We start from the raw sequence: 25,173 nt of genomic DNA on the forward strand, positions 1-25,173 counted from the left end.
CTTTTTTGAGAAGCACTTTTGAGAAAATTACTTTTTTAAAAATAAATTGATTTTAGAAGTTTGGCCCAGCAACCGATAAGTCTCTGCCTTTTTTGGAATTATTTACTTTTTGTAGACTGCTGAACATAATAATATACGAAAATAGTTGGGTCAAAAACTTTCTATAGTATGGGTGTGAAGTTCATTTCACTACTCAACGATTTATTAAATCAGGGAAAAAGAAGAGAGACTGGAACAATTCAATTATAGGTTTTAATAAATCAGTTTTGTTCTCTTCTTAAATCAAAACTCATAAGCGTAAGGGTGAAGTGCCGAACGTTGTTGCACCATGAAGCTTGAATAATTAATTTAAATAGTCGCTTAAAATTGTCTATAATATTTATATATAACTGTTCATAATCAGTATAAAATCTATAAATGCAACTGGCTATTTGGGTAAAGATTTGAAGCTTAGGCACACTTCAAACGGGCCTATAACAACACTAGATACTAGTAACTAGAAGAAAACTCCTTCATTTGTGATCTAATATTCCTGTTTCAGCACTGTTATTCGTACTAAATGTACAGTCAATTTTCACATTGGAAAGAAGGAAACAGGGACCAATAGTAGCACATGGCTAATCTGTGATTGTTCTTTATCAACAAAAAAGAGATGAACGGTCTGAGCTAGAACAGTAAAAGTTGTACTTCAGGCGTCAGAGAGATGAGATAACACACACTTGTCATAGGAGAAAGGCAATGGCTGTATGGCATGTGCTATTTAGGCGCAATCTCTATCTTTATCTGTGCAATGCACCTTAAGTAAACAGGCAAAATGGGCCATACATAAAGATCTTGACAATGAGCAAAAGGAATACGTGGTTCTTGAGCCAAGATACTCTACCATTTAATTGGATCTATTATTAATACACTCCCAACACCTGCCGCTGTTGGCTCTTTCATTAAGGATCATCACATGCTCTGTACATCCCATGTTACCATCAACTGCAAAGTTGCTGCAACTCACCTGTTGCATTTTTGCATTTCTTGCCCCTTGTTTTCAACCTTATTGGAAATAAAGAAGTGTACTAAGACTTTGGAGGGGAGCCTTGGCGTAACTGGTAAAGTTGCTGCTATCTGACCAAGAGATCACACATTCGACCCGTGGAAACAACCTCTTGCAGAAATGCAAGATAAGGCTGCGTACAATAGACCCTTGTGGTCCGGCCCTTCCCTGGACCCCACGCATAGCGCGAGCGTAGTGCACTGGGCTGTCCTTTACTAAGACTTAGGTGAGCGCAATTAGAGAATAATGGCATTAATAAGGGGAAAAAATGGAATTCCATGATACATTGAAGCCATTAAATTTAAGCAAAGGGACCACAGAGACATTCAAAGCATAACCCTCTAGACTTCGCATCCTACACTACGGACCAAAACTATTGGACTTGGAAGAACACCACGAAGGACTTGTCAAACCCGACCTTGTAATGACATTGAACAGTAGTGCTTAAACCTGGTTCAGTTAGTTGAGCTGTCTGCATTTTATCGTCTATACACCATTCATTGCTGCTTCAACATGGACCGCATTACCATCTTCCATGATCTTCCCGTTGATTTGGGTTCTAGGCCTCTATAAACAATGCAGAGAACAATGTCAGAGTTATTTCATTAGTTACTAAAGATACCTAACTGGAAAATAGAAACGGGTAAATCTCCATACCCAGTCTGCAGGATCACCAGAATTACCGTTCAGAAGTTTGTGATTCTCTTCTTTAGTCTTGCTATCCTTGCTTAAGGGTAGCAACAAGGCTGCACTAGTACGGTCCGCCAATTCTGCAACAAACAGCTCATGCTTCAACTTTTCTTTACCCTTCTCGTTTGAGTATTAATAACAGGACGCAAAAGAATAGGGAAGAACAAAACCAGAACAAACAACCTATTTGAAAGGAAGTTCAAACTGAATGCTAACCTGGTAACTTTTTGTCAATGAAGAACACTACTAGATTAACAGTATACCTGTAGAAAATCAGTATAGCTCAACTAGGTCAGATATTTGCCAACAAATGTGCAAAACAGATCCTCAAGCCCAAAACTTGACTCACCATGCCACAATAACATCAACTGTGTAATGTTTACGTGATGCAACAATCAAAAAGCTCTGAGCAATAACAGCTAACCAAACACATTGCTTTATAAACCTGCAGAATAAAATCAAACAATCACTGACAAGTTCCGGATGTGCTGGGAACACTTAATATACGGCCATTCTTTTCTTCTTGAGAAGATCAAATTGAAGGAAAAACGAAGAAATACAGAAGAAGGAAACAAAGTTGCCAGAATTTAACTTAAAACATATAAGTAATGAGCCTAAGTAAGCAATTTCTTGAATGTAGCACAAAAGGAAACAGCAAATCACATCTTCCATGTTGAAGACTGAAACTAAAGAAAAAGAGAAGCAAAGGAAAAGCGAGGGAAGTGGGACATCGTCGCATTGTTTCAGTTGTTCATCTAGTACAACTAAAATCAAACTCTATATCCACCATCATCCATAATATCACTTGCACAGTTGCATTCACCAAAAGTAAAAACAAAGTATCATGTTAAAGCAGATATACTAATTACCTTCGCGTGCCATATTTATGATACGTCCGCACAAAGACTAAAGAGAATATCATATGTGATGAAAATATCAAATCACCACAACCATAAAGTACACCCCTGGGAACTGCCATAAACATCATGCAAGCACCAAAGTCAAAGAATGTTATAACCAAAAACCCAAAATATAAGTGTGTAAATATTAATGCAACTTACAATTAATTAGGAAAACTTCTAAAACACTATTAGGCCGAGGAAGTGTGGCAAGCTTTGAACCCTAGAAATTGCAAAATAAACTGTAAAGTGATGCACACTGCATAGACAACAGTAAACAAAATGCTAACCAATAAATCATCATTAGACTTACCTCGCGGCAGTGATAATTTGGACCAGGAAGCTGTGTAGAATAGAATGTTATGATCCGAAGAAATTGACAAGCCTGTAGCAAACAATTATTTAACAAATTAGAAGTTAGATTGGATCAATCGAGATTCTCCCGAAAGGTCAGGGACAAAGAACATAGGTATGGCATAGGAAGACAACAGAAAGTTATCTTTGCCCAAGTTAAACTGATGAAACAATAATTGAAAATTGACTTATGAAACAAAAGGAAGGTAAAAGACTAGAAAAGAGGGTACTTACAACTAAGAATGCCAGGACCCTGCACCATATCAGAACAGTATAGATCTTTTTGGTCTTGAAAATAAAAGGATGGAATGTCCACTACAGCATGAGCAACAATTAGATCAGAAACAAAATTCACTTCATAGGTAAATAAATAAACTTTAAATGTTAAGACCAGCTAATAACCAATTGATGGTTATGGAAAGTCATTCTAGCACCACATTATAAGCTTTAAAGTCTAATATCCAGGTTTTCCCTATTTTAAAACCTAAAGTTAGCTTGGCCTCAGAGTTTGCCTAGAACATATTCAAGTATGCTTATGATTATGAATGCCTAGACGGTCTTTGTTTACCTACAAATTATAATAAGGAAAGAAACAGAATACATCAAGTTTCAAAGCAAACATTTTGCGTTTGACAAAAAGAGGGAGCAAAAGACTCAGTGTTACTGATGATGGAAGGATTTGTATGAACACCAACTCACCAAGACGAAAGATAGAAAAATACTGGTGAATACAGTTTCACTTATGTAAGCTTTGTCTGACCCAAGCTCCTGGAAATTTACAAGTAAAGAAAAGCAAAATAATCAATACACCACTTCTGAAATAGTGGAGAGACATAAAATAACAACCAATAAAACCCACTGGAAGAAGAAAGAACCCGGCGTCCTGAAGAGTTGGTCCAGGCCGATGTATGTAATGAACCCCTCGAGCCGCAAGTCCATGGATGTACTGAAGAAAAGAACAGATAAATTTCATGACTCATGTATCTAAACACACTAAGATCAGCAACAAAACAAATTAAAGAAGCATTAGAAAAAGGAAATGATACATCAATCAGTGGCCAACACCACTTCTCAACTGCAGTAAAATATGTACACGAGAAATGTAAATCATAAACTCCATCATTCTATACGCAACAAAAAGAATGCAAAATTTGAAGGGCCCTTAAGCCTCTCATAGCCCCTCAACCTGAACTACAACTACAATAATCGCTACTTATGCAAGTCAACACCAGATAAGCTATATTTTATCAGAAAGAAGTCACCTTAATATTTAGGCTAATCAACTCATCACAAAGTAAATAATAATTACACTACTGGTTGGGAAGTAGCAGGTACCCCGTGGTATTGGTCAAGATGCACGCAAGCTTGACCGGACACCACATTATGGATGAACACTTTTACTCTGGTAAGCTAAATATCAACTCTCCACAAAGTTAAACTAAAACCAACATACCCCCATTAACAAAAAATGTCCTTTTCCCATGACCAAAAGGTCAAAACTTGTCCCATTTGGTTCAAGATATTGAGGCCCCGTTTAGGCATGAGTTTTGCCAAAATAAATTTGGGATTTATTTTCAAAACTCATGTTTGGCCATAAATTTTGCCCACATTTTGGCAAAATCCCAAACCCCAAAATCCCCCAATTGCTGATTTTGGGCCAAAATCCCAAAACTAGGGAATTATATACATGTTTTTCCAAAATAAAGTTGGAAAATATGTTTTGAAAACGTATGTCCAAACACATTTTCACCTTCAAACCAAACTTCACCCAAATCAGATTTTTCAAAACAAATTTGTAATCTATGGCCAAACGCTAGCAGAGAAAGATGAACTTTTGATAAAAACTGCTTTTCAACCAAACACCCAAAAAGAGAAGTTTTTTCCCCACGTTCTCTTTTTCAAATTGTGTGCAACAAAAGAGGCTAATAGCACCTAACCTAAGTGCGTGGCCTAGTGGTTAATAATTTGACCGAGAAAGGTCTCAGGTTCAAAAATACTACTAGTTGGTTTCTTTCTTCTTTCCATCTATCCAATCCTTGGTAGAGAGCTGGTTGGAGCGGGCACGTATCCCGTGCTAGCTGGCAGGTACAGCATACGGTTATAGAAAAAAAGGCTAATAACAAAAAAGGAAGAACAAATTAAAAACCTGGAATATTAAGCCACCAAGAATATATTTCCAATTTTCAGCAAGAAGATTGATCTCCGTTGTTGTCTCCGAACAAACTCTCTTCCACAGCTGCAAAAAAGAAAACCGATAAATTCCTTATCTTCAAATAACAAATTAAGTAATTTTAAACACCTAAAAGACGAACCTTTGAAGCCTCACGACCAATATAAAGCGACATCTTTTTTTATTAGTTGTTGTATGTAACCACCGCTTTTGTATTACATCATAAACCAACTTTGAATGTCACCATCATTAATCCTAAACCCACACTAAACCCTTCAACTTATAATTCAATTCTAAGGTTAAACTCAACAAAACAACCCCCAATTTGCCAAATTGGGTTTTGGAGAGGGAATCAAATTACAAGTTGGTAAAAGATGTGGAAGAGTTGAAGGAAAATCAGTTTGGCAGGAAAGGTCTTTCTCCTGGCAGATTGATTTTCCTTTTTTTTTTTTTTTTGTGTGTGTAGAAACTGGTAAATGCTAGTACTCACTTTTGTTATGTGTGATTTTCTCTCTCTAAGTTTCTCTCTCTCCTTTTCTCTTGTCTCCGATGTCTGCTAACGAGTTGAACACGGAGCGACGATTGCTTAAAAATAAACACAGCTTTTGAGAAAAGAGGCAAATATATGAAAATCGCCGCGCGATTTACCAAAAGAGGACGAAATGAGAGATTCCTCAAAATGACATCTATATTATAAGTACTTTTTTTAAACTTATTTTATATATTAGTCAAGATTTTCTAATTATTTCACATAATAATTACTCCCTCGGCACAAACCACAGAGTTTCACAAAAATAAGAAAAACATTCCAGACGTGTGGTCTTAAAAACTCGAAGAGTAAAATTTTTTTAATTATAGAATAGATAAAGCAAAAATTTAAAATTAAAATATTTTTAAATTAAAAAGTGTGTCATATAAATTAAAATATATTGAGTAATAAAATTATTGATGATAAGATGCAAATGATAATAAGGAGATCTAATTAAGAAAGAGCGATAATAGAAATACAAACTTTGAGATACTAATCATTGATGTCTCTAAACAACTATATAATCCCTTTGTAGATAATAAATTAATAATATTCCAAATAAAATAATTATGGCAGCATGCAGTATATTAAAGAAAAAGAATCAGATTTCCAGTTTAAGTTCAAGAATAATTGAATCTAACGAACCTAAGCTCTAAAATATGGAAATAAAAGCATAATGTAACATTAGTACATTTGTACGTGGAAGTAATGCAACATTAGTACATTTTTTTTTTAAAGTTCGATGAAAATCTGATTTATATTTTTTTCCAAAAAAGAAAATGTGTTGTATTGATTTTGCAGAATCCGAAGTCACGAGGCTCCTGGCTCAATATCCCAGACTCATAAGTCATAAATAATCTTTTAATAAAGGGAAAAAGTCTGAATTTGTCCTTGTATTATTGTGTACTGTTTATATTTAGCCCACATACTTTTTCGTTCATATGCATCTATACCGTTAACAAAGTAAGCAAAAATATCCTAACCCTATCTCTAATCCTAACGTTTTGACATTGTGACACTCAAAGCCCTCAAGATAAATTGCCGTCTCAGCATTTCTATCATTTAATCCTTAAATTAAATATATTTTGTGTTATTTTTTATTTTTAAGATAAAGGGAATTTTGTGGGTCCCACCTAATTTTTAACTTTTTAACTCTTTCTTTTTCTTCTCCAATTTGTTACCACCAAAAAATTTTATTTTGTGTCTCGTATTGTATGAGGTGTCTTTTAGTGTAAGATTGGGGTCCACAAATTTGTGAGACAAAAATGAGTCTCACACAACTAATGTCAGTAGTGTGATGCACACAATAAAACTTCTAGATACAACCCAGGGAGAATTACACCCCAAAAGCTCGCTATTAAGGTGGGAGAGTCCAAGACTGTAAAAACCCCACATCAGCACATTGAAATATCGATGTGGGATTCAAGTCTCATATCTTGCAACACCATAACAAACCACTACGTTCTGTGTCCGTCATCCCAACAGCTGTGCGCTAGACTTTTCTAGTCCCGGGCGATCATTGCAATACCGGCGTCACCATCCATGGCACGGTGGGCACGAGGGTGGTGGATGACTGTAATACCATTGATACAATCTAGGGAGAACCACACCCCCAAAAACTAGCTATTAAGGTGGGAAAGCCTAAGGCTATAGAAATCTCACATCTGCATATTACAATATCGACGTAGAATACTTTGTCATGGACCATTATTTGGTGGGCATGGACGAAAACTAATGTCCACTGGTTACACGCTGCAAATAGGGGGTCTACATTGGAATAATTTTTTTCTTTTTTCGGAAATAAATTATTTGAAGAATCACTTTTAACCAATGGGTGATGGGGTTAAAGCCTTAATTGTTGTCCATTCCTATGGCATATGCCATAATCTTTCACTCTTTAGTATGATTGGCGTAATGCACCGTCCCACTAAGCAAAAGCAAATTTTGGTAATAGTGCAAAATTACTGTGTAAAGTACTATTTTTTTTTTTGGCATCTCGAATCGATTCATAGCAAATCCCTGATTTCATGTTTCTGTTGTTGATTTAAAATTTTGGTATCCGAAACTCACTGCCTCACCAATTCATATTTGTCCCACATATATTCCATTTATGAGAATGACACTCCCTACCTTAATTTCGTATTTCTGTTATTGGTTAAAAATCTGTTATCCGAAACTTATTGCCCAACTAATTCAGATTCGCTTTTCATTGCTACACCAAAAGAAATACCCTCATAATTCTATACATGACCTAGGCATTACAACAAGGTCGCACAAAATATTTGCTTCCAGCTTTCCAAGAAAAAAGAGCCAAACTGTATATGACAAGAAAGTACCCTATTGATATAACCATGGACGACTCTTCCATAGAGCAAATAAAGCAATCGCTTTAGGTTTCATATTTGTGGAAGACCCAATTTTTTGTTACACCTAATACACTATGTATAAGTTTAAAAAGAGCTTTGTAAAGTGAAAAAGTTTGATTTTTTTATTTAATAAATATAGAGAAAAAAGATTTGCAACTGCTATGATTTCTACCAAGGAAATTGCACTTGAAATGAATATCGAACCTAAATTACATAAGAAACATATTATATATAAGAAGTAACAATTTGATGCAAATATTGATAATGAAATCTCAAAATCTTTCAAAGAGTCCTTTAGAGTTGATTACTTTTATACATAATAGACAAGGCTATTTTTTCACTTCAAAATAGATTTTCAACAATTCGAAGTATATGAAAATATTTTTGATTTTCTATTTGGCAGTAAAAATTAAGATCACTAGATGTTGGAAATTTGAAAAAAATATTGCCTTAATCTTGAATGTTCCTTAAAGCATAGCAATCTATTCGATATTGATGGTTTAGATTTATTTTCTGAATTAAAAATATTAAGAAAAATAGTACAATTAGAAGATAACAGTTCAATTGATACACTTAATCAAATAAAAAGATTTAATTTTTTTTCCAAATGCCTAAATTGCTTATGGAGCAATGTTCATAACTCATGTTACCGTCGCTTCAGTGGAAAGAAGTTTTCAAAATTAAAATTGATAAAAGCTTACCTAAGAATAACAATGTCACAAGAAAGGTTAAATTGATTAGCTATATTGTCAATTGAAAAATACTTATTACTAGGAGTTATTGATTATAAGAAAATTATTCATAACTTTGTATTTAAGAAAAGTTAAAAAAATAGACTTCAAATAAATAATTAAAAAAAATTAAAAAGTTAAGGCCCCTTATAAAGTTTGGCTTTAGGCCAAATAGAAAATCAAAAATATTTTCATATACTCCTTTGGAGTATTGATTTTCTCCAAAAGCAACCTTAACCATTTCACGCATAAACAAATTAGAGCCCCAGAGCTCTCCTATATACTCCTCCTAGCTCTGACCCCAAATTCAGTACTTGTGGCCACTTCAATTTGGAAGTTAGATGGGGATGTATCATTTTTGATGTACCTATAGAATATTGCCTTGGCCTATCTGTTTGACTTGCTATAGAAAAATCTTCTTTATTTTCTCCATTATTTGGCTCTATGGACCCATTATGAGTCTGCAATTTGCTAGAAAAAATGAAGCAGTGGAAAAGAGTACTTCAGTATAAGGAGAAAAAGAAACTCACTGGCCGATTCCTTTTTAGAGGATATCTCTATTATTTCACATCCCCCCCCCCTCCCATTTCTCTTTTGTCTAACGAGGACTTTGATGAAACCAAAATTGTTGGTTTCTTTCATTGTATATAAAAGGGTAGCGCGGTGTACAAAATATTTCTCATTCACGCAGGGTTTAAGGAAAGATTCCAAAGGGTGTGATGTAGACAATCTGCCCTTATGCAAACATTAGTTGTTGCTTTGACGGCTCAAACATGTAACCTAGGGGTGTACAAACCGAACCGAAAAACCGTACCAAACCGAAAAGTCAAACCAAATAGACTAAAAAACCCGACTAGGTTTGGTTTGGTATTGAGTAAAAAAAATCCGAACCAAACCGACATATAAATTTATAATTTATATATATACTTTTAAGATTTTATATTGAATTTTCTGTAAAAAAAATATCAAAAAATATTTGAGATTCTCTTGCGGGATATAATATTTAATAGAATATGAAGTGCTCCATATTTATTAACCTTAAATAATGGGTTGTATGATCACTTTCTAATCAAGTATTACTGAAATATGTCAATTTCTTTGTTGTTTCATATTCATATATTATGTTAACATCTAGTATATCTTTTTCGAACGTGAAATGATTATTATTATTACTAAATTCGGTTAACCTTGAAAGTATACATCAACAAAAAATTATTGTCAGACGACTAAAAAAATAACTATTATGTGTTACTAAGAAAATTCCCCAATAAAAATATTTTAAATAGATAATATATTTGTCAATTTTTTAAATATTTTTACTAAACATATATTTACTTATAAAAAATTTAATAAAGTAAGATTGAAATAATATTTAATTAACAAAAAACCCGAAAAACTCGACAAAACTGAACCAATCCAAACCAATATAGTTGGTTTGGTTTGATTTTGATAAAAGAACCAACCCGGCCCATGTATACCCCTAATGTGACCTATAGGTCATACATAGACAACTTTCCTTATTTCGTAGTATATCGTGTACCAAAAGGAAGCAATTAAGTTACACCTTAAACATCAAATTCTAAGGAAAAACTACAATCATAGTGCAATTAGTTTATGATATATCGTGTTGTTTACCTTGAAAATGGTAATTACAATTAGATTTGATTTTGTGGTTCTAAAAATACGTGATCTATTTTTATGCTAGTTCTGAGGCAATAGATGCTAAGTGTGAGACTAAAGAAATGAGATAAAAGCTTGAGAATAATATGTTCAAGTTAACCGAGTGGCTGAGAATCGAAGCTTCGAGCCTGGCTATATGTGGCCTCGAGGTCGAGCTTGATGCTGAGCTTATGAATGGCCGATAAAGGTCTAATAATCTTGAAAGCTTTGATGGCGGCTCTTTATGACCAATAAATGAAAAAAAATAAATATAACACAATAAATGTAAGTAGGAAATGTAAGCAGTGAATTTAAGAGAATATGTTAAGTTAGAGAGCAGAGAGAATGTTTTTGTGTATTTCAATATTGTATATCAGGTGTCTTACAAAATGACAAGGATCCCCTTTATATATGAGGGGGAATCCCAACATAGTACAAATGCATTTATTACAAAGATATGGGGCTGGTACAACCATGTAATGCCATGATACGGGTTTGAACTAGCCTAATAGACTTTGTCAACTCTAGTCACGTGCCTTGGGAACCTCACATCGATCCACCGTAGCCGCTGGTTTACACTGCCTCGAGGTCGATCATTAAGAAGCCTCGGGTCAAAACCCCGAGCTGAGCTTCGAGCCTTTTGAGGGCAGTCTCTACGAGCCGCCTTAATGATCATAAAATCTGACCACTGATTTTTACTGTATACAGATAATCCCTGCATTTTCTAGAATAAAATGATAGGAAACAGTTTTGAACTCCTACTTCTTAGGCACTACCATCATGACGTCAGCCTATCAGAGCATTAAATGCCATAACTCAAAAAGTTGCGCAAGGGTCGCTGTCAACACGATAATCAAGAAGCCCACGAACTGCTATTGGTTCTTCCTTCCGCCGCCCACATGTCTTCTATAAATACCTCAATCATTTAGTGATTCACACTTTTACAACATCTTCAAACTTTTAGATCCAAGGTCATCCCTTTTCACATTCTTCTTCATTCCGCTCTTGGTTCCTCGCTTCCTTTCTCAGAAAGACCTTTCCACCACCATGGCTAGAACCTCTAAAACAGTGCCTCGAAAAGAAGGAGCCGCCTCTTCGTCTCGAACATCCAAGGGTAAACCCAAAGTGGCCCCCACCATTGAACAGTGTACCCCTACCAAATTTGATACTGTGAACGATTTCTCTATCGATAGACCCTTATCTATGCCAGGCCGATGCGAACATGTGTCCCGGTATATTAGCGTCGTGACTAATATACAAAACGTGAAGGAAGACTATCAATGGGAGAGGACGGTGTTGGTTGAGATTCCCAGTTCTAATGAGAGCATAACAGATCATAAGGCCGACTTTCATTATGTATATACATACCCATTCACCTTGGGTCCCGTCGATTCTTCAAATCCTTCTTCCCCGGCGATAGATCCGGTTATTCTCGACTTCTGTCACAAGTATCAAGTGATGCTTGGCCAAATCTATCCATCTTTCTAGAGGATAGTTTATATGCTCCGTTACTTTTCCAACAAGTTCGAGGGTATGAATTTTAAACTTGACCACTTGATTAGACTATATAGCCCTTGTCTTTTTCGAGGTTTGATTAAGCTTCACCCTCGATCCGCGAAGCCATTTTTCTCGAGCATTGATGAGAACAAGGATCGGAGGTGGATGAGCAGTTTTGTCCGAGTAAGGACCTCGGACATCATCTCGGTCGAAGGGATGCTGATAACTAGGGATTCTAGTCAATATTATACTCCTTTTTGCTTGAGTTTTGGACTAAAAATGTATACAAGTAATCCCGAAAGCTTAGACGTTGTGCTTGTTTGCAGTGTTTGGTCAAAAAGTGATAAGGAAGTCAAAACCAGCTCAAAAAGGAGTGAAACCTGCTTAAGTGCTAACAACAAGTCAAAGCACCGCTACAGCAGTAAATCCACCACGGCAACAATACACCCACCGCGACCGCAGTGCATTTGTTGCGGTCCGCGGTAGAAAAGATCAGAGAGGATGCAATTTTGGAATTTCAAGCAATGCGATCCGTGGTAGATTCTTCACGGCCGTGGTAGCTTCATCGCGTCCGCAGTCCATTTGTTGTGGTCCACGGAGAAGGGATTCAGAGAGCTAAGATTTTGGAAGTTTCAAAGCACCGCTGACCGCGGTGCATTTTGTGCGGCAGCGATAAAGCCACCGCGGCCACAATCCATTTATTGCGGTCCGCGGTGGATGGATTCGGAGAACAAAGATTTGAAGCTAAAAGCCCCACCGCAGCCGCATTCCATTTCTTGCGGACCGCGGTACCTCTGTTAGGGGTATTTTTGTCCAAAATATTTGGCCTTGTATAAATACTTCTTTTTCAGATTTTTAAGGTATCTTACCTGTAGCTGAGGACGTGAACGACATTTTTAACTATTTTGAGCAATTGTGTAGCTAGTTTAACATTGAATCTTCGAATCTTAGCTTGTAATTATATTTTATGGGTTATTCTTCATCTAAATATCTGATTTCTTCCATTATTATGAGTAGCTAGACCCATTAGCTAGGGTTGTGGCTCAACCCTAGTGTGGGTATTTGATGGGTCTCTTGTTTTAAGGCTTATATGTTTATGGGTGGTTGATATTTGACATGATTTTGTGTTTTCCATGTTGAATTAGTGGTTGCAAATACTAATTTGTGCCTTTTTGACTTGGGCTCTTTTTGAGAAAGAGAGTTTTTGTCTAGAAAAATCAGGTCAACAAGGAATTGGGGCGTATTCAAGATATTGATAGCCCCAATTAAAGGGTTAAACCCAGAGATAGTAATACCCGACTTGAGCCTATATTGCTTGAACAATTTTAACACCCAACTGGTCTTGAGAAAGTCAATTAAGGCAAAGTCACTCAAGCTACCGAGAGGTATAGAGTGAGTAGTGTCGTGCATTGGCTATATCGCGATCCCAAACATAACAACTTTGCCCTAAGCTTTAGAACCCGTCAAGTATTCACCTAGGGGAAAGTCACTTCCCTAGTGCCTCTTTAACCAATTTAGAAAACCTTACAAGCATTCATACTTAGCTTAATTTAGCATATCATTAGCATAAAATTAGAAGTAACAAACAAACAAATATGATTGGAAGTGTAATCAAGAGTACTACGCACTGCTAGATTAGATAGAAATCCAACTCCAAACATTGTTGTAGCTTCCTGTGGATTCAATCCCGACCTTTTTGGGTAAAAGCTGCTTTGACCGCTCTCGCCACTCTGTATTGGTGTAGGGAAGGACCCGATCACTTTTTGGCGCCGTTGCTGGGGAGCTAACGGTTTTGGCTATCTATCTAAATAGTTTTGTGTATTGTTTTTCTTTCCTTCTGTGTTACTAATTTGTGTGTGCGCCAACTCAGGTACAATGGCAGCAAACAACGTACCTCTTAAAGATCTTCCACCGGGGGAGGAGGTAGATGACAATATTGATGATGAGGTACCTATAGTGACTCAAGCTCAAAGGAGAGGCCGCCAGGCCAATGATAATGTTCCAGACCCTCCTCTGCCACCTCCAAGAGTGGCTCCTCGGGTGCTTCCAAACCAAGGATATGCTAGTACAATTGTCCCACCTCGGATCCGGGCAGGCAATTTCCAAATTACAAATGTGATGCTGACTTTGTTGGAGCAGCGAGGGTATTTCACAAGTGCTCCCCATCAGAATGCTTACAAACATCTTAAGGTCTTAGTGGATACCTGTTGGGGGAGTGATAACTAGGGTTTCTAGTTCATTTTACACTCCTTTTTACTTGAGTTTTGATTAAAAATATATACAAATAGTCCCAAAGGCTTACATGTTGTGCTTGTTTGCAGGGTTTGGTAAAAAAGGTGACAATTAGTCAAAACTAGCTCAAAAAGGAGTGAAACATGCATAAGTACCAAGAACAAGTCAAAGCACAGCTGCAACAGACCCACCGCGACCGCAATCCATTTAGTGCGGTCCGCAGTGAGGAGATTCAGAGAGGTGCAACTTTTGGAAGTTCAAGCACTGCGGCCGCAATCCATGTTGTGCAGACTGAAGTAGCCTCTTTGTGGCCGCAACCCATTTTATGCGGTCCACGGAGAGGGGATTCAGAGAGTTGGGAGTTTGGACGATTGAAGCCAGCGCGGTCCGCAGAGCATTTTATGCGGACCGCAATGAAGCCACCATGGCCGCGATGCATTTTATGCGGTTCCCGGTGGCCAGATTCAGAGAATGGAAAGTTAAGCCAAAAAGCCTCATCGCGACCGCGATGCATTTTCCGCGGTCCGCAATACCTCCATCAGGGGTATTTTTGTCCAAAAAATTTGGCCTAGTATAAATACTTTCTTTTCACATTTTTAGGGTTTCTTTTGTAATCTATTAGATCCCAGAGCACGTGAACGACTGTTTTATTCTATTTTGAGTAATTTGTAGCTAGATTAACACTGAATCTTCAATATCTTAGTTTGCAAACACTAAGAAAGAGAGCTTGAGTCTAGGAAAATCAGTCCAACAAGGAATTGGGGTGTAATCAAGAGATTGGTAGCCCCAATTAAAGGGTTAAACCTAGAGATAGTAATACTCGACTTGAGCCTATATTGCTTGCACATTTTGACACACAATTGGTCTTGAGAAAGTCAATTAGGGCAAAGTCACTCAAGTTACCGAGAGGTATAGAGTGAGTAATTCCATGCATTGGCTATATCCCAATCCCCAACATAAGTTCTTTGCCTTAGGCTTTAGATCCCATCAAGTATTCACCTAGGAGAAAGTCGCTTCCCTAGTGCCTCTTTAACTATTTAGAAAACCTTACAAGCAATCCCTCTTAGTTTAATTTAGCATACTATTAGCATAAAAATTAGAAGTAACAAAACAAACAAATATGATTGGATGTATAATTAAGAGCACTACGCACTACTAGTTTAGATATGAATCCAATTCCCAATTCTAGCTCCCTGTGGATTCGATCCCGACCATCTCGGGTAAAAGCTGTTTTGACTGCTCTTGCCACTTTGTAGTGGTGTAGGGTTGGCACTGATCAAGGAGAAAGCAAACAAATGTGTCAGAGGATGCACTTCAGTTGAGATTATTCCCTTTTTCACTTAGAGGGAAGGCGTTGGACTGGCTTGAAAAGCTTCCCAACCATTCTATCACTACTTGGGATGAGTTGGCGGATAATTTCATTGCAAAGTTTTTCTCGCCGGGCCACATGGAAACCTTGAGGGATGAAATCTTAGCTTTCAAACAGGAGCCCAACGAACCACTGCATGAGATATGGTAGAGCTACCGGACCATGGTAAAGGAATGTCTAAATAATGATATGACTAAGGAAATGATACAATAGACATTCTACCGAGGCATTAACACAACAAATCAGTGCATAATGAACCAACTCGCTGGAGTCAATTTCATGAACACATCGTATGATGGGGCTAATGCAATATTGGATGAGATGGCTGATACGTCCTATGATTGGCAAAGTAGAGCCAATGTGCCACAGGGTGACCCCACGGTCATTCACTTGCACAAAGAGCTCCATGATCATGGGCAGGCAATAGCAGAACTGACAACAATAATGAACCAGCTAGCAAAGGCACAATTACAGCAGGTTCAAACTCTATGAAAAGTAAATGCTATGGAGGGTGTCAACATGTTAGTGAACAAAAAAAGACAAAGAGGTCAACAGAACCAAGGGAGTTCGGATCAATATGACCAAGATAGTGGTGGGTTCCAAGATGATGGGTATGATGAGCAGAATGGAGAAGTGCAATACGTGAACAACTATCAGGGCCAAAGAAGCAATTCTTCTAACCAACAACAATCGAGACCCCAAGGTAATTGGGGAAATCAACAACAACAAGGGAATAGTAATTAGGGGAACAACAACCAAAATTCAAATTGGGGCAACCAAAACAATTAGGGTAATTGGAGTGGCAACACCAACAACTGGGGTGGAAACAACAATCAAGGTGGTTGGAACAATAGCAATCAAGGAAATTGGGGGCAAGGCTTTCAAAAGCCCCCTATGTATCAACAACCGAACAATCCACCCCCATTTCCATCCCAAGGTCCTAGTTCTTCCAACAATGAAATGGGGAGAATCGAAATGATGTTTGAACATATGATGAAAAAGAATGCTGATTCTGATGCCCAGTTGGCATCCCACAATACTTTAATCAGAAACTTGGAGGTTCAATTAGGCTAAATCTCATAATCCTTGAATACTCACACTAAGGGGGCTCTACCTAGTGATACGGTAGTCAACCCGAAGGGTGGGAATAATGATGGGCATGTAATGGCGATAACTACAAGAAGTGGACGAGGCGGTGATGTGAATGCCTCTAAACAAAAAGAAATTTTGAGTAATGAATTTGAGTTGCAAGAGGATGAGATCCCTTTGGTGGTTGAGAATGTGACTGATGAGAACGTGAATAAGGAAGTGAGAATTAATATCCACGATACCGAGGTGGAAACTCAGAATGACGTGAACCTGTCTAGGGAACACGTAATAGACATGCCAGAAATGGTTGTGCCTAAAGCCAAGGCTCCTTTGCCAAGGCCACCTCCACCTTATCCTTAAAGGCTTGCGAAGCAGAAAAATGAGAACCAGTTTAAGAAGTTTATTGACATGATGAAGAGTTTATCAATTAATGTGCCTTTGGTGGAGGCTCTAGAACAAATATCGGGGCACGCCAAGTTCATGAAAGACTTGGTGACAAAGAAAAGATCCATGGATTGTGATACCATCAAGATAACCCACCAAGTTAGTGCAATAGTGCACTCGATAGCTCCAAAGCTAGAAGATCCCGATGCTTTCACCATTCCTTGCACCATTGGGTGTGAAAACTTTGCAAAAGCTCTATGTGATTTGGGGTAAGTATCAACTTGATGCCTTACTCCGTTTTCAAGACTCTGGGTATTGGGAAACCGAGGCTACTTCAGTGAGGTTGCAAATGGTGGATAGAACTATGAAGATGTCGCTTGGTATTGTAGATGATGTTCTTGTTTAGGTGGACAAGTTCATTTTGCCCGTTGATTTTGTGATCTTGGATTGTAAGGTAGATTATAAGGTTCTTATCATATTGGGAAGACCTTTCCCTTCAACTAAGAAGGCCTTAGTTGATGTGGAAGTAGGGGAACTCACCTTGCAGGTGGGTGATGAAAAAATGGTCTTTCATGTGTGCAAGTCAATGAAGCAGCCCCACAATACTGAAATGTGGTCTTTTGTGGATCTTGTCACGGTAGTGATAGTTCATGATACTATTGCAATGATCAATGTAGAGGACCCTCTAGAGGCGGTATTGTTGAATCTTGATGTAAATGAGGATGAAGGTCGGGTGGAGTGTGTCAATGCTTTACATGGAATGGGCTCTTACTCTTATGAGCCTCGGAAGCTCTCTTTGGATCTTAAAATAGGAAAACTCCACCAACAAAGCCCTCAATTAAGGAACCTCCCGTGTTGGAGTTGAAGTTGTTGCCTCCACACCTCAGGTATGAATTCTTAGTCCCTAGTTCATCTTTGCCAGTTATTCTTTCCTCTTGTCTTACTAACATGCAGGTAGATGCCACATTGGCGGTGCTCCAAAAATAGAAGAAGGTAATTGGATGGACTTTAGCTGATATTCGGGGGATAAGCCCCACATTTTGTATGCATAAGATTATTCTTGAAGATGATGCAAAGCCCTTCGTGGAACATCAAAGGAGGTTGAACGAGGCAATGCAAGAAATTGTGAAAAAAAGGTGATTAAGTGGTTGGATGCCGGGGTTGTGTACCCCATCTCTGATAGTTCTTGGACTTCGCCGGTGCAATGTGTGTCGAAGAAGGGTGGTATGACCGTGGTTACCAATGCACAAAATGAGTTGATTTTTACCAGGACTATTACCAGATGAAGGGTGTGCATGGACTACCACAAGTTGAATAAAGTGACCCACAAGGATCACTTTCTATTGCCTTTTCTTGACCTGATGTTGGATAGACTTGCTGGGCATGCCTTCTACTATTCCTGGATGGGTATTCTGGGTACAACAACATTTTGATTGCTCCGGAAGATCAGGAGAAAACCACCTTCACTTGTCCATATGGTATCTTTGCCTTTTCTAGGATGCCATTTGGGTTGTGTAATGCATCTGCTACATTCCAGCGGTGTATGATGGCCATATTTACCGACATGGTGGAGGACATTTTGGAGGTGTTCATGGATGACTTCAGTGTTGTAGGTGACTCGTCTGATGAATGTTTGAAAAATCATGACAGAGTTTTAGCCCGTGTGAAAAGAAACCAATCTTGTGATTAATTGGGAGAACTGCCACTTTATGGTCGAGGAGGGAATTGTCCTCGGCCATAAGATCTCAAAGCACGGCATAGAGGTGGACAAAGCCAAAATTGAAGTGATCTCAAAGCTTCCTCCTCCTACCTCAGTCAAGGGGTTCGAAGTTTTCTTGGGCATGCGGGGTTCTACCGGAGATTTATCAAAGATTTTTTGAAGGTAGTGAATCCCTTGTGCAAGTTATTGGAAAAAAATGCCAAATTCGTGTTCAATGAGGAATGCATGATAGCTTTTGAACTCCTCAAGTACAAGTTGACCACCACTCCTATTATTACCGCACCCAATTGGAGCTTGCCTTTTGAGCTCATGTGTGACACGAGTGATATTGTGGTTGGGGCGGTCTTGGGTTAAAGAGTGAATAAAATGTTTCACCCGGTGTATTATGCAAGCAACACAATGAATAATGCTCAAGTGAATTACACGGTGACTAAAAAAGAACAGTTGGCTATTGTGTTCGCAATGGAGAAATTTTGGCTGTATCTCATGGTTCCAAGGTCATAATTCACACCGACCATGCCGCACTCTACTATTTAATGATGAATAAGGATTCCAAAGCTAGGTTGATGCAATGGGTCTTGTTGCTTCAAGAGTTTGATTTGGAGATTGTGGACCGGAAAGGGTGTGAAAACCAAGTAGCGGACCACTTGTCCCGCTTGGAAGAGGAGGGGAGGCCTCATGATGGACTAGAGATCAATGATTCATTTCTCGATGAGCAACTCCTTTCTGTGTTGGTGAATAGCCTGCCATGGTTTGCGGACGTTGCTAATTTCCTTGTGACTGGTATTATCCCGTGTGAGCTCTCTTCTAACCAAAGGAAGAAGCTTAAACGGGATAGTTTGGACTACCATTGGTATGAACTGTACTTGTTCAAGATCTGCACTGACGGTGTGATCCGGAGATATGTCCCGAAGGAGGAGCAATTGAGTATCTTAGAGGCTTGTCATTCCTCCCCCTACGGTGGTCATCATGGTGGGACGAGTACAACTTCAAAGGTTCTTAGTTGTGGTTTTTACTGGCCAACTTTGTACAAGGATGCAAGTGAACTTGTGAAGAGATGCGACGAATGTCAAAGAGCGGGTGGAATTTCGAAGAAGGATGAAATGCCTCTCAACACTATTCTCGAAGTTGATATTTTTGATGTGTGGGGCATTGATTTCATGGGCCCGTTTATTAGTTCATGTGGCAACACATACATTCTAGTGGCCGTTGACTATGTTTCAAAGTGGGTTGAGGCCGTGACTTTACCCAATAACGAGGACCAGAGTGTTGTTGCATTTCTCAAGAAGAGTATTTTTACTAGGTTTGGCACTCCTCGAGCAATCATAAGTGATAGGGGGTCTCATTATGGTGTCAATCACAAAGTTTCTACTCCTTATCATCCTCGGACGAATGGCCAAGTTGAAGTCTTAAACAGGGAAATTAAGAGTATATTGTCAAAAATGATCAGTGCAAATAGGACCGATTGGTCAAAGAAGTTGGATGATGATCTATGGGCTTATAGGACTGCTTACAAGACTCCGATTGGTATGTCTCCGTACCAGTTGGTGTTTGGGAAAACTTGCCATCTACCGGTCGAGTTAGAGCACAAGGCCATGTGGGCTTTGAGGAAACTGAATCTTGAATGGGATGTGGCAGCAAATTTTCGTGTGGAGTAGCTTAATGAACTTGATGAATCCCGATTTCATGCCTACTCCAGTTCATCCTTGTATAAGGACAAGATGAAGTATCTTCATGATAAGTATGCTCGTTGCAAGGAGTTCGAAGTGGGTGATTTGGTTCTCTTGTTCAATTCTCGGTTACATCTATTTCCGGGAAAGCTTAAGTCAAAATAGAGTGGACCTTTCGAGGTGGTGCTTGTGACTCCGTTTGGTGCACTTGACTTGAAAAACAAAAATGGAGAGATCTTCAGAGTTAATGTGCACAGAGTCAAACACTACCTTAGTAAGATTGATGACAGCCATATGGTGGCACTGATCCATCTAAAGTGATTTGATGGTAACCTGCGTCGTGTCGCGACGTTAAATCAGGTACTTCTTGGGAGGCAACCCATGTGTCTTTCTTTTTGTTTTTCTTTGATTTTCTTCTTAGTGTGGGATTTGCTTTTGGACTAACTGGTTGTGAGATGTGTGTAGGGTTGTTTTGATGTAGTGCAGGACCAAATTGAAAAAATGTTGCACTTTATGAAGTTTGAACCGTTACCGCATTGCATTTTTTGCGGACACAATGGCCACACCGCGGGGGAAAATTTGATTGCAGTCCGCAGTGCTAAATGTGCAGAAGTGATAGTTCTCCGAAGTTTTAACCGCGGCCGTAATGCATTTTTTGCGGTCCGCGGTGCTTTACCGCGGCTACGGTGCAGTTTTTGCAGTCCGCGGTGAAGTCCTTGCAAGTGCCCTCCTGTGTTTAATTACTGCGTTCCGCGGTGGATTTTTCATGATCCGCGATGGGTAAGTAGTGTGGGTCTCAAATATTTTTCTATCTATAGGACCTTAGGCCACTTTTTACACTTTTCGCTCATTTGCACTCTAAAAAGGATAAAGTACTGTTCACTCACATACTAAATTGCACAACACAACTGAGTTTCATTTCTATTGCATCTCATATCTGGTACTTCAAATCTACCCTTAGTCTTTAATTTTACTTTTATTTTCTTTTAATTTGATAGTTCGTACTTCTTCCTCTTCCTTTTTCTTTCAATCTTTAACTTAGGGTTATATAATGTTGTTTATATTAGGTTTTAATAAATCAAATATGGTGATTAACTACCTAGTGGGCTGATAATGTATTGATTTAGGCTAAAATGCACAAAAGTTTGAAACTCTAGGTTTGTGTTGCTTCGTATTGTCTACCTCGACCATAGTTGATTTTTTGCGATCCGTGGTGCCTTACCGTGGTCGCGATGTGTTTTTTCATGGTCCACGGTGACCTTATTCAGAGAGTGGGTAGTCTAAGTCCCACCCCACTGCGGTCCGCGGTGCTATTTTATGCGGTCCTTAATCAACTATTTCCATTCATATTCTTCACTGTTTCTTCTGGTGCTGTGAGACTAACAACATTAACTGAATTCTCCTTGCAGACAATGGTTATATCACGAGGCGGTGGTGAAAACCAGAAAGAAAAAGGAGAGTCCTCCCGGGGTAGGGGATGAGGAATGATAAGATTAACTCCACAGGTTCGGAAAGCAATTGGGGAAACAAGAAAACAAATAAAAGCTGCAGATAGAGCTACTTTCCATTCAGAAGGAAGTGAGTATGTGCCCTCCAAGGAGGCATCTGAGTCTGATTCAGTGCCGGAGTATGTACCTGATTTCCCGGGGAGGTTTAGGTTGAGAGATGTGCCCACACCCCGGCCTCTCCTACTGCTCAAGCTTCAGTTCAAGTTTCTTCTAAGTCGTCTGAGGGCTTAGCAAAGAGCAGTGATTGTGCAACATCTACTTCACCCACAGCTTCAACACCCAGGGAGGATCCTATTGATGAAGAAGAGGGGGGAGAACCCCAAATAGGGGGTGTGGAAAGAACTAGAAACCCGAAGGTGTGGCAAAGGAGATTTGTTAGTGAGATTGCATACCACAAGTTCCGAGAGTGGTGGCCCAGAGGAAATTGATTCTTGAGTGAAAGTTCATTGAGAGGGACCTTCTGCCTCACAACCCTAATGTGAAGAGGCAATTCAGAGAGAGACCGGGCTAGGAATATTTTACAAGCAAAGTCTGGGATGCAAACGAGCACTTTGTCAAGGAGTTCTACGCTAATGCTGCTCACATAAAAAAGGGCACTAAAGTGACTAAGGTTCGGAATTTGATAGTGAAGTTCGATGGGAAGACAATTAATGACTACCTGGGCTTTCTGGAGGAAGATGAATCATTATACTTAGAAAAAGTAACATTGGATGAGGAAGCCCGTCCGTGGTTGGCAGAATACCTGGCACTCCACCACCCCAGCTTAGTTGACATCAAGGGTTCAAATTCTGAGAAAAACTTTGAGTCAAAGGGGTGGGAGACTTTTGTATGCAACAGGCTGGACCCCACTACCCATGAGAACTCTCTGCCTATCTCCCAAGCAATATTGGTGGCTTCTATTATGGCGGTGTACCCGATCAACATCGGGAATGTTATGTCTAGGGTGATCACAAGGGTGGTCAATGAAGGTGATAGATCATACCCCTTCCCAAATTTCCTAACAATGTACTTTGAGGACCAGGATGTGGAGAAAAGGAAGTTTGATGTAAAGGTGAAACCAAAGATGACCTTTTCCTGGTATAGCCTCAAGGCTGATGACAACCCCAAAGCCAAAAATCCTAAAGGTAAAGCCACTACTTCTACTGGCCAGTCTGAAGAGCCAGTAGTAGTAGTCACTTCTTCTAAGCATCACTCAGCCACACCAGATAATGCCCCCAGACCATCTACTTCCACTTCTCCAGTTATCCCCTCATCCTCATCCTACCAATTGACTGCCCACTGTTTGAGCCAAACACTTTCTAGTATCAACAACTGGATGCAGACAGCTACTTCTAAGTTGTCTGTGCTTTCTAGCTCGGTGGTAGCCCTGTCCGTACCCTGACAACCTCATGTTCCAGCTTCAGTGGAGGAGACTCTCAAGGAGCTTTTGGACAACCAAAAAAGCTCCTAGAGAACCAGTAGTTGATTCTGAATGCTATAGGTGCTCATGGAAGTCACTGAAGGAGATGACCAAGGAGACAAAGAAGTTGAGAAAGACTCGATCCTCAAAGGAGTTGAGGGTAGAAGTGGAGAAGATTAAGGTTTTTGATCATCTACCATTGGACCTACTGTTGCATGAGCAGCCTCCAGCAGCTCAAACTGAGTCAGAGTAGGAGCAGGAATTGGAGAGGGAACCAAAGAGGAGGAGAGTGATCCCACAGACGGATGATGCAATGACTGAGTTGGAGGACCCGCAGGGAGGTTCCTCTAGTCAGCCTCAGGTCCCATAGCAGGCACATGTTACAGGGATCTAGTTACAGGTTCCCGAGCAGTCACAAGACCTAGGGACCCAGGCTCATGACCACATGCAGACGGAGGACCAATAGGGAGTTTTCTTTACTCTCTATCTTTTTTCTTAGGACAATGCTAGCTTTCATTTGAGGGGGTAGCTCTATTTTGATGATGTTTGATTGTAAATATCATACTATTTTCTTTTTTGTTATGCTTTTTCACTTTTGGTATGTCTATAATTTTACCAGTTTATTTCACTTTTCGTATTTTGCAACTTTGGTTTGTATATAAAGTTACTTTCTGATGTATATATTCATTCTCTCTTATGTATATTCGTTTAAACCCCCTATTGTACATATTTAGTTTACCTTCCGCATTTTCTTTCATAGCCTCTTACTTCATTTTAGTAGCGTCTTTTTCAGTTCGTAGCTTCTTATTTTGGGTTTTGCATTCAATAAGCCTTTGGTTTACTTACCACGGTTCTTTCCAAAGGTGGAATTTGTGTAAACCGGGTGGCTCTTCCCGATGATGGATGGCATGACAACCTTCTTAAGGGTTTGAGTCTGTTTTTTTTTTGTTTTTGTGTAAATAGTAGCTAGTGAGTAATGGTGCCTCAACCAAAACTTCACTTGGGCCTAACACATTTGCCTTTGATCTTATGGTCAAAAACAAATTGGTGTGTATAGGATGATGACAGTTGTGGCCTTGAGATTCTTATGTTCGCTAATAATCATCAAGTGATTTTTCGGGATCATTTGCGTAGCTCAAATATTAGATAAGGTTGTTGTGGGCTCCCGACTCTGTCTCTTTAGCAATCCTATAACTTGTGTGGTGAGAATTTGAATTGCAAGTCCAAGTCCCATGCCACTGAGTCTAGAACTTGCCCTGGATGTTTGTCTAGGCGAAATCCTAAGTGTAGTTTGACTTGAGAAGTGATTATAGGCTCTCTTTGATCCGAATGATATCTTGAAAACATCCATATCCTACCAATGATAATATCCCTAGTCAACCCCTTTGAGCCATATCCCTTTTTTTTCAAAAACCATGATACAAGCCTTTACCCGTTCTAAAAAGTCCCTCTCTTGGTAACCGATCTTTCCATAGCACAAAGCAAAAACACAACTTTGGGGGGAGAGACGAGGAATGCAACAAAGTGGTAAAAGGTACAAAAATGAAGAAAAGGAAAGGCAAAAAGAAAAAAGAAAGAAAAAAAAGGGTAAAAAAGAATGAACAATGTAGAAGAAATGAAGGGATTCAACAAAAGTAAAGAGATGAAAGGTGTGGAAAGTTTAGAAAGGAGAAAAAGGTTTGAAATGAACAAGAAAGAGTGACACAATGTCTCTCTAACCTCTAATAAATAAGTAAATGACTCAAGAAGTCAAGAGAATGTGTGCCAAAATGAAGCAAATGAAGTGCTTATGGGAAGATAAAACTTACTTAGACCAAATATTTCCTACCCTGAACCAAAAGTCTTCATTGTATCCCCACAAA

General features: G+C 39.0%; 1 protein-coding gene across 2 annotated transcripts; it reads right to left on the reverse strand.

Annotated features, from left to right (window-relative positions):
* Nucleotides 1-1,272: 1,272 nt before the first annotated feature.
* On the reverse strand, nt 1,273-5,752 carry LOC107789878 (phosphatidylinositol:ceramide inositolphosphotransferase 1). 2 transcript variants are annotated; one of them, XM_016611751.2, is made up of 12 exons: nt 5,301-5,752; nt 5,135-5,224; nt 3,848-3,934; nt 3,688-3,756; nt 3,223-3,303; nt 2,948-3,019; nt 2,797-2,857; nt 2,605-2,707; nt 2,085-2,180; nt 1,952-1,998; nt 1,703-1,815; nt 1,273-1,612 (listed from the first exon to the last, which is right to left on the reverse strand). In XM_016611751.2, the coding sequence occupies exons 1-12, from the start codon at nt 5,331-5,333 to the stop codon at nt 1,532-1,534; spliced, it is 933 nt and encodes a 310-aa protein (XP_016467237.1). In that variant the 5' UTR covers nt 5,334-5,752; the 3' UTR covers nt 1,273-1,531. The 2 variants fall into 2 exon arrangements, with proteins under 2 accessions (XP_016467237.1, XP_016467238.1); XM_016611752.2 differs by having other exon boundaries at nt 1,476-1,612; nt 1,729-1,815; nt 5,301-5,474.
* Between the last annotated feature and the right edge of the window lie 19,421 nt (nt 5,753-25,173).

This window comes from Nicotiana tabacum, chromosome 5 (genome assembly GCF_000715075.1).
Source record: "Nicotiana tabacum cultivar K326 chromosome 5, ASM71507v2, whole genome shotgun sequence".
In the NCBI taxonomy this organism is placed as follows: domain Eukaryota; kingdom Viridiplantae; phylum Streptophyta; class Magnoliopsida; order Solanales; family Solanaceae; genus Nicotiana; species Nicotiana tabacum.

Excerpts from the sequence above, each read along its gene's own strand:
- LOC107789878 (XM_016611751.2), bottom strand. The coding sequence starts at position 5,333 with ATGTCGCTTTATATTGGTCGTGAGGCTTCAAAG. Across the intron at positions 2,858-2,947 it reads CAAATTATCACTGCCGCGAG|GGTTCAAAGCTTGCCACACT; the intron begins GTAAGTCTAATG and ends TGCAATTTCTAG. Across the intron at positions 1,999-2,084 it reads GTTGATGTTATTGTGGCATG|GTATACTGTTAATCTAGTAG; the intron begins GTGAGTCAAGTT and ends GATTTTCTACAG.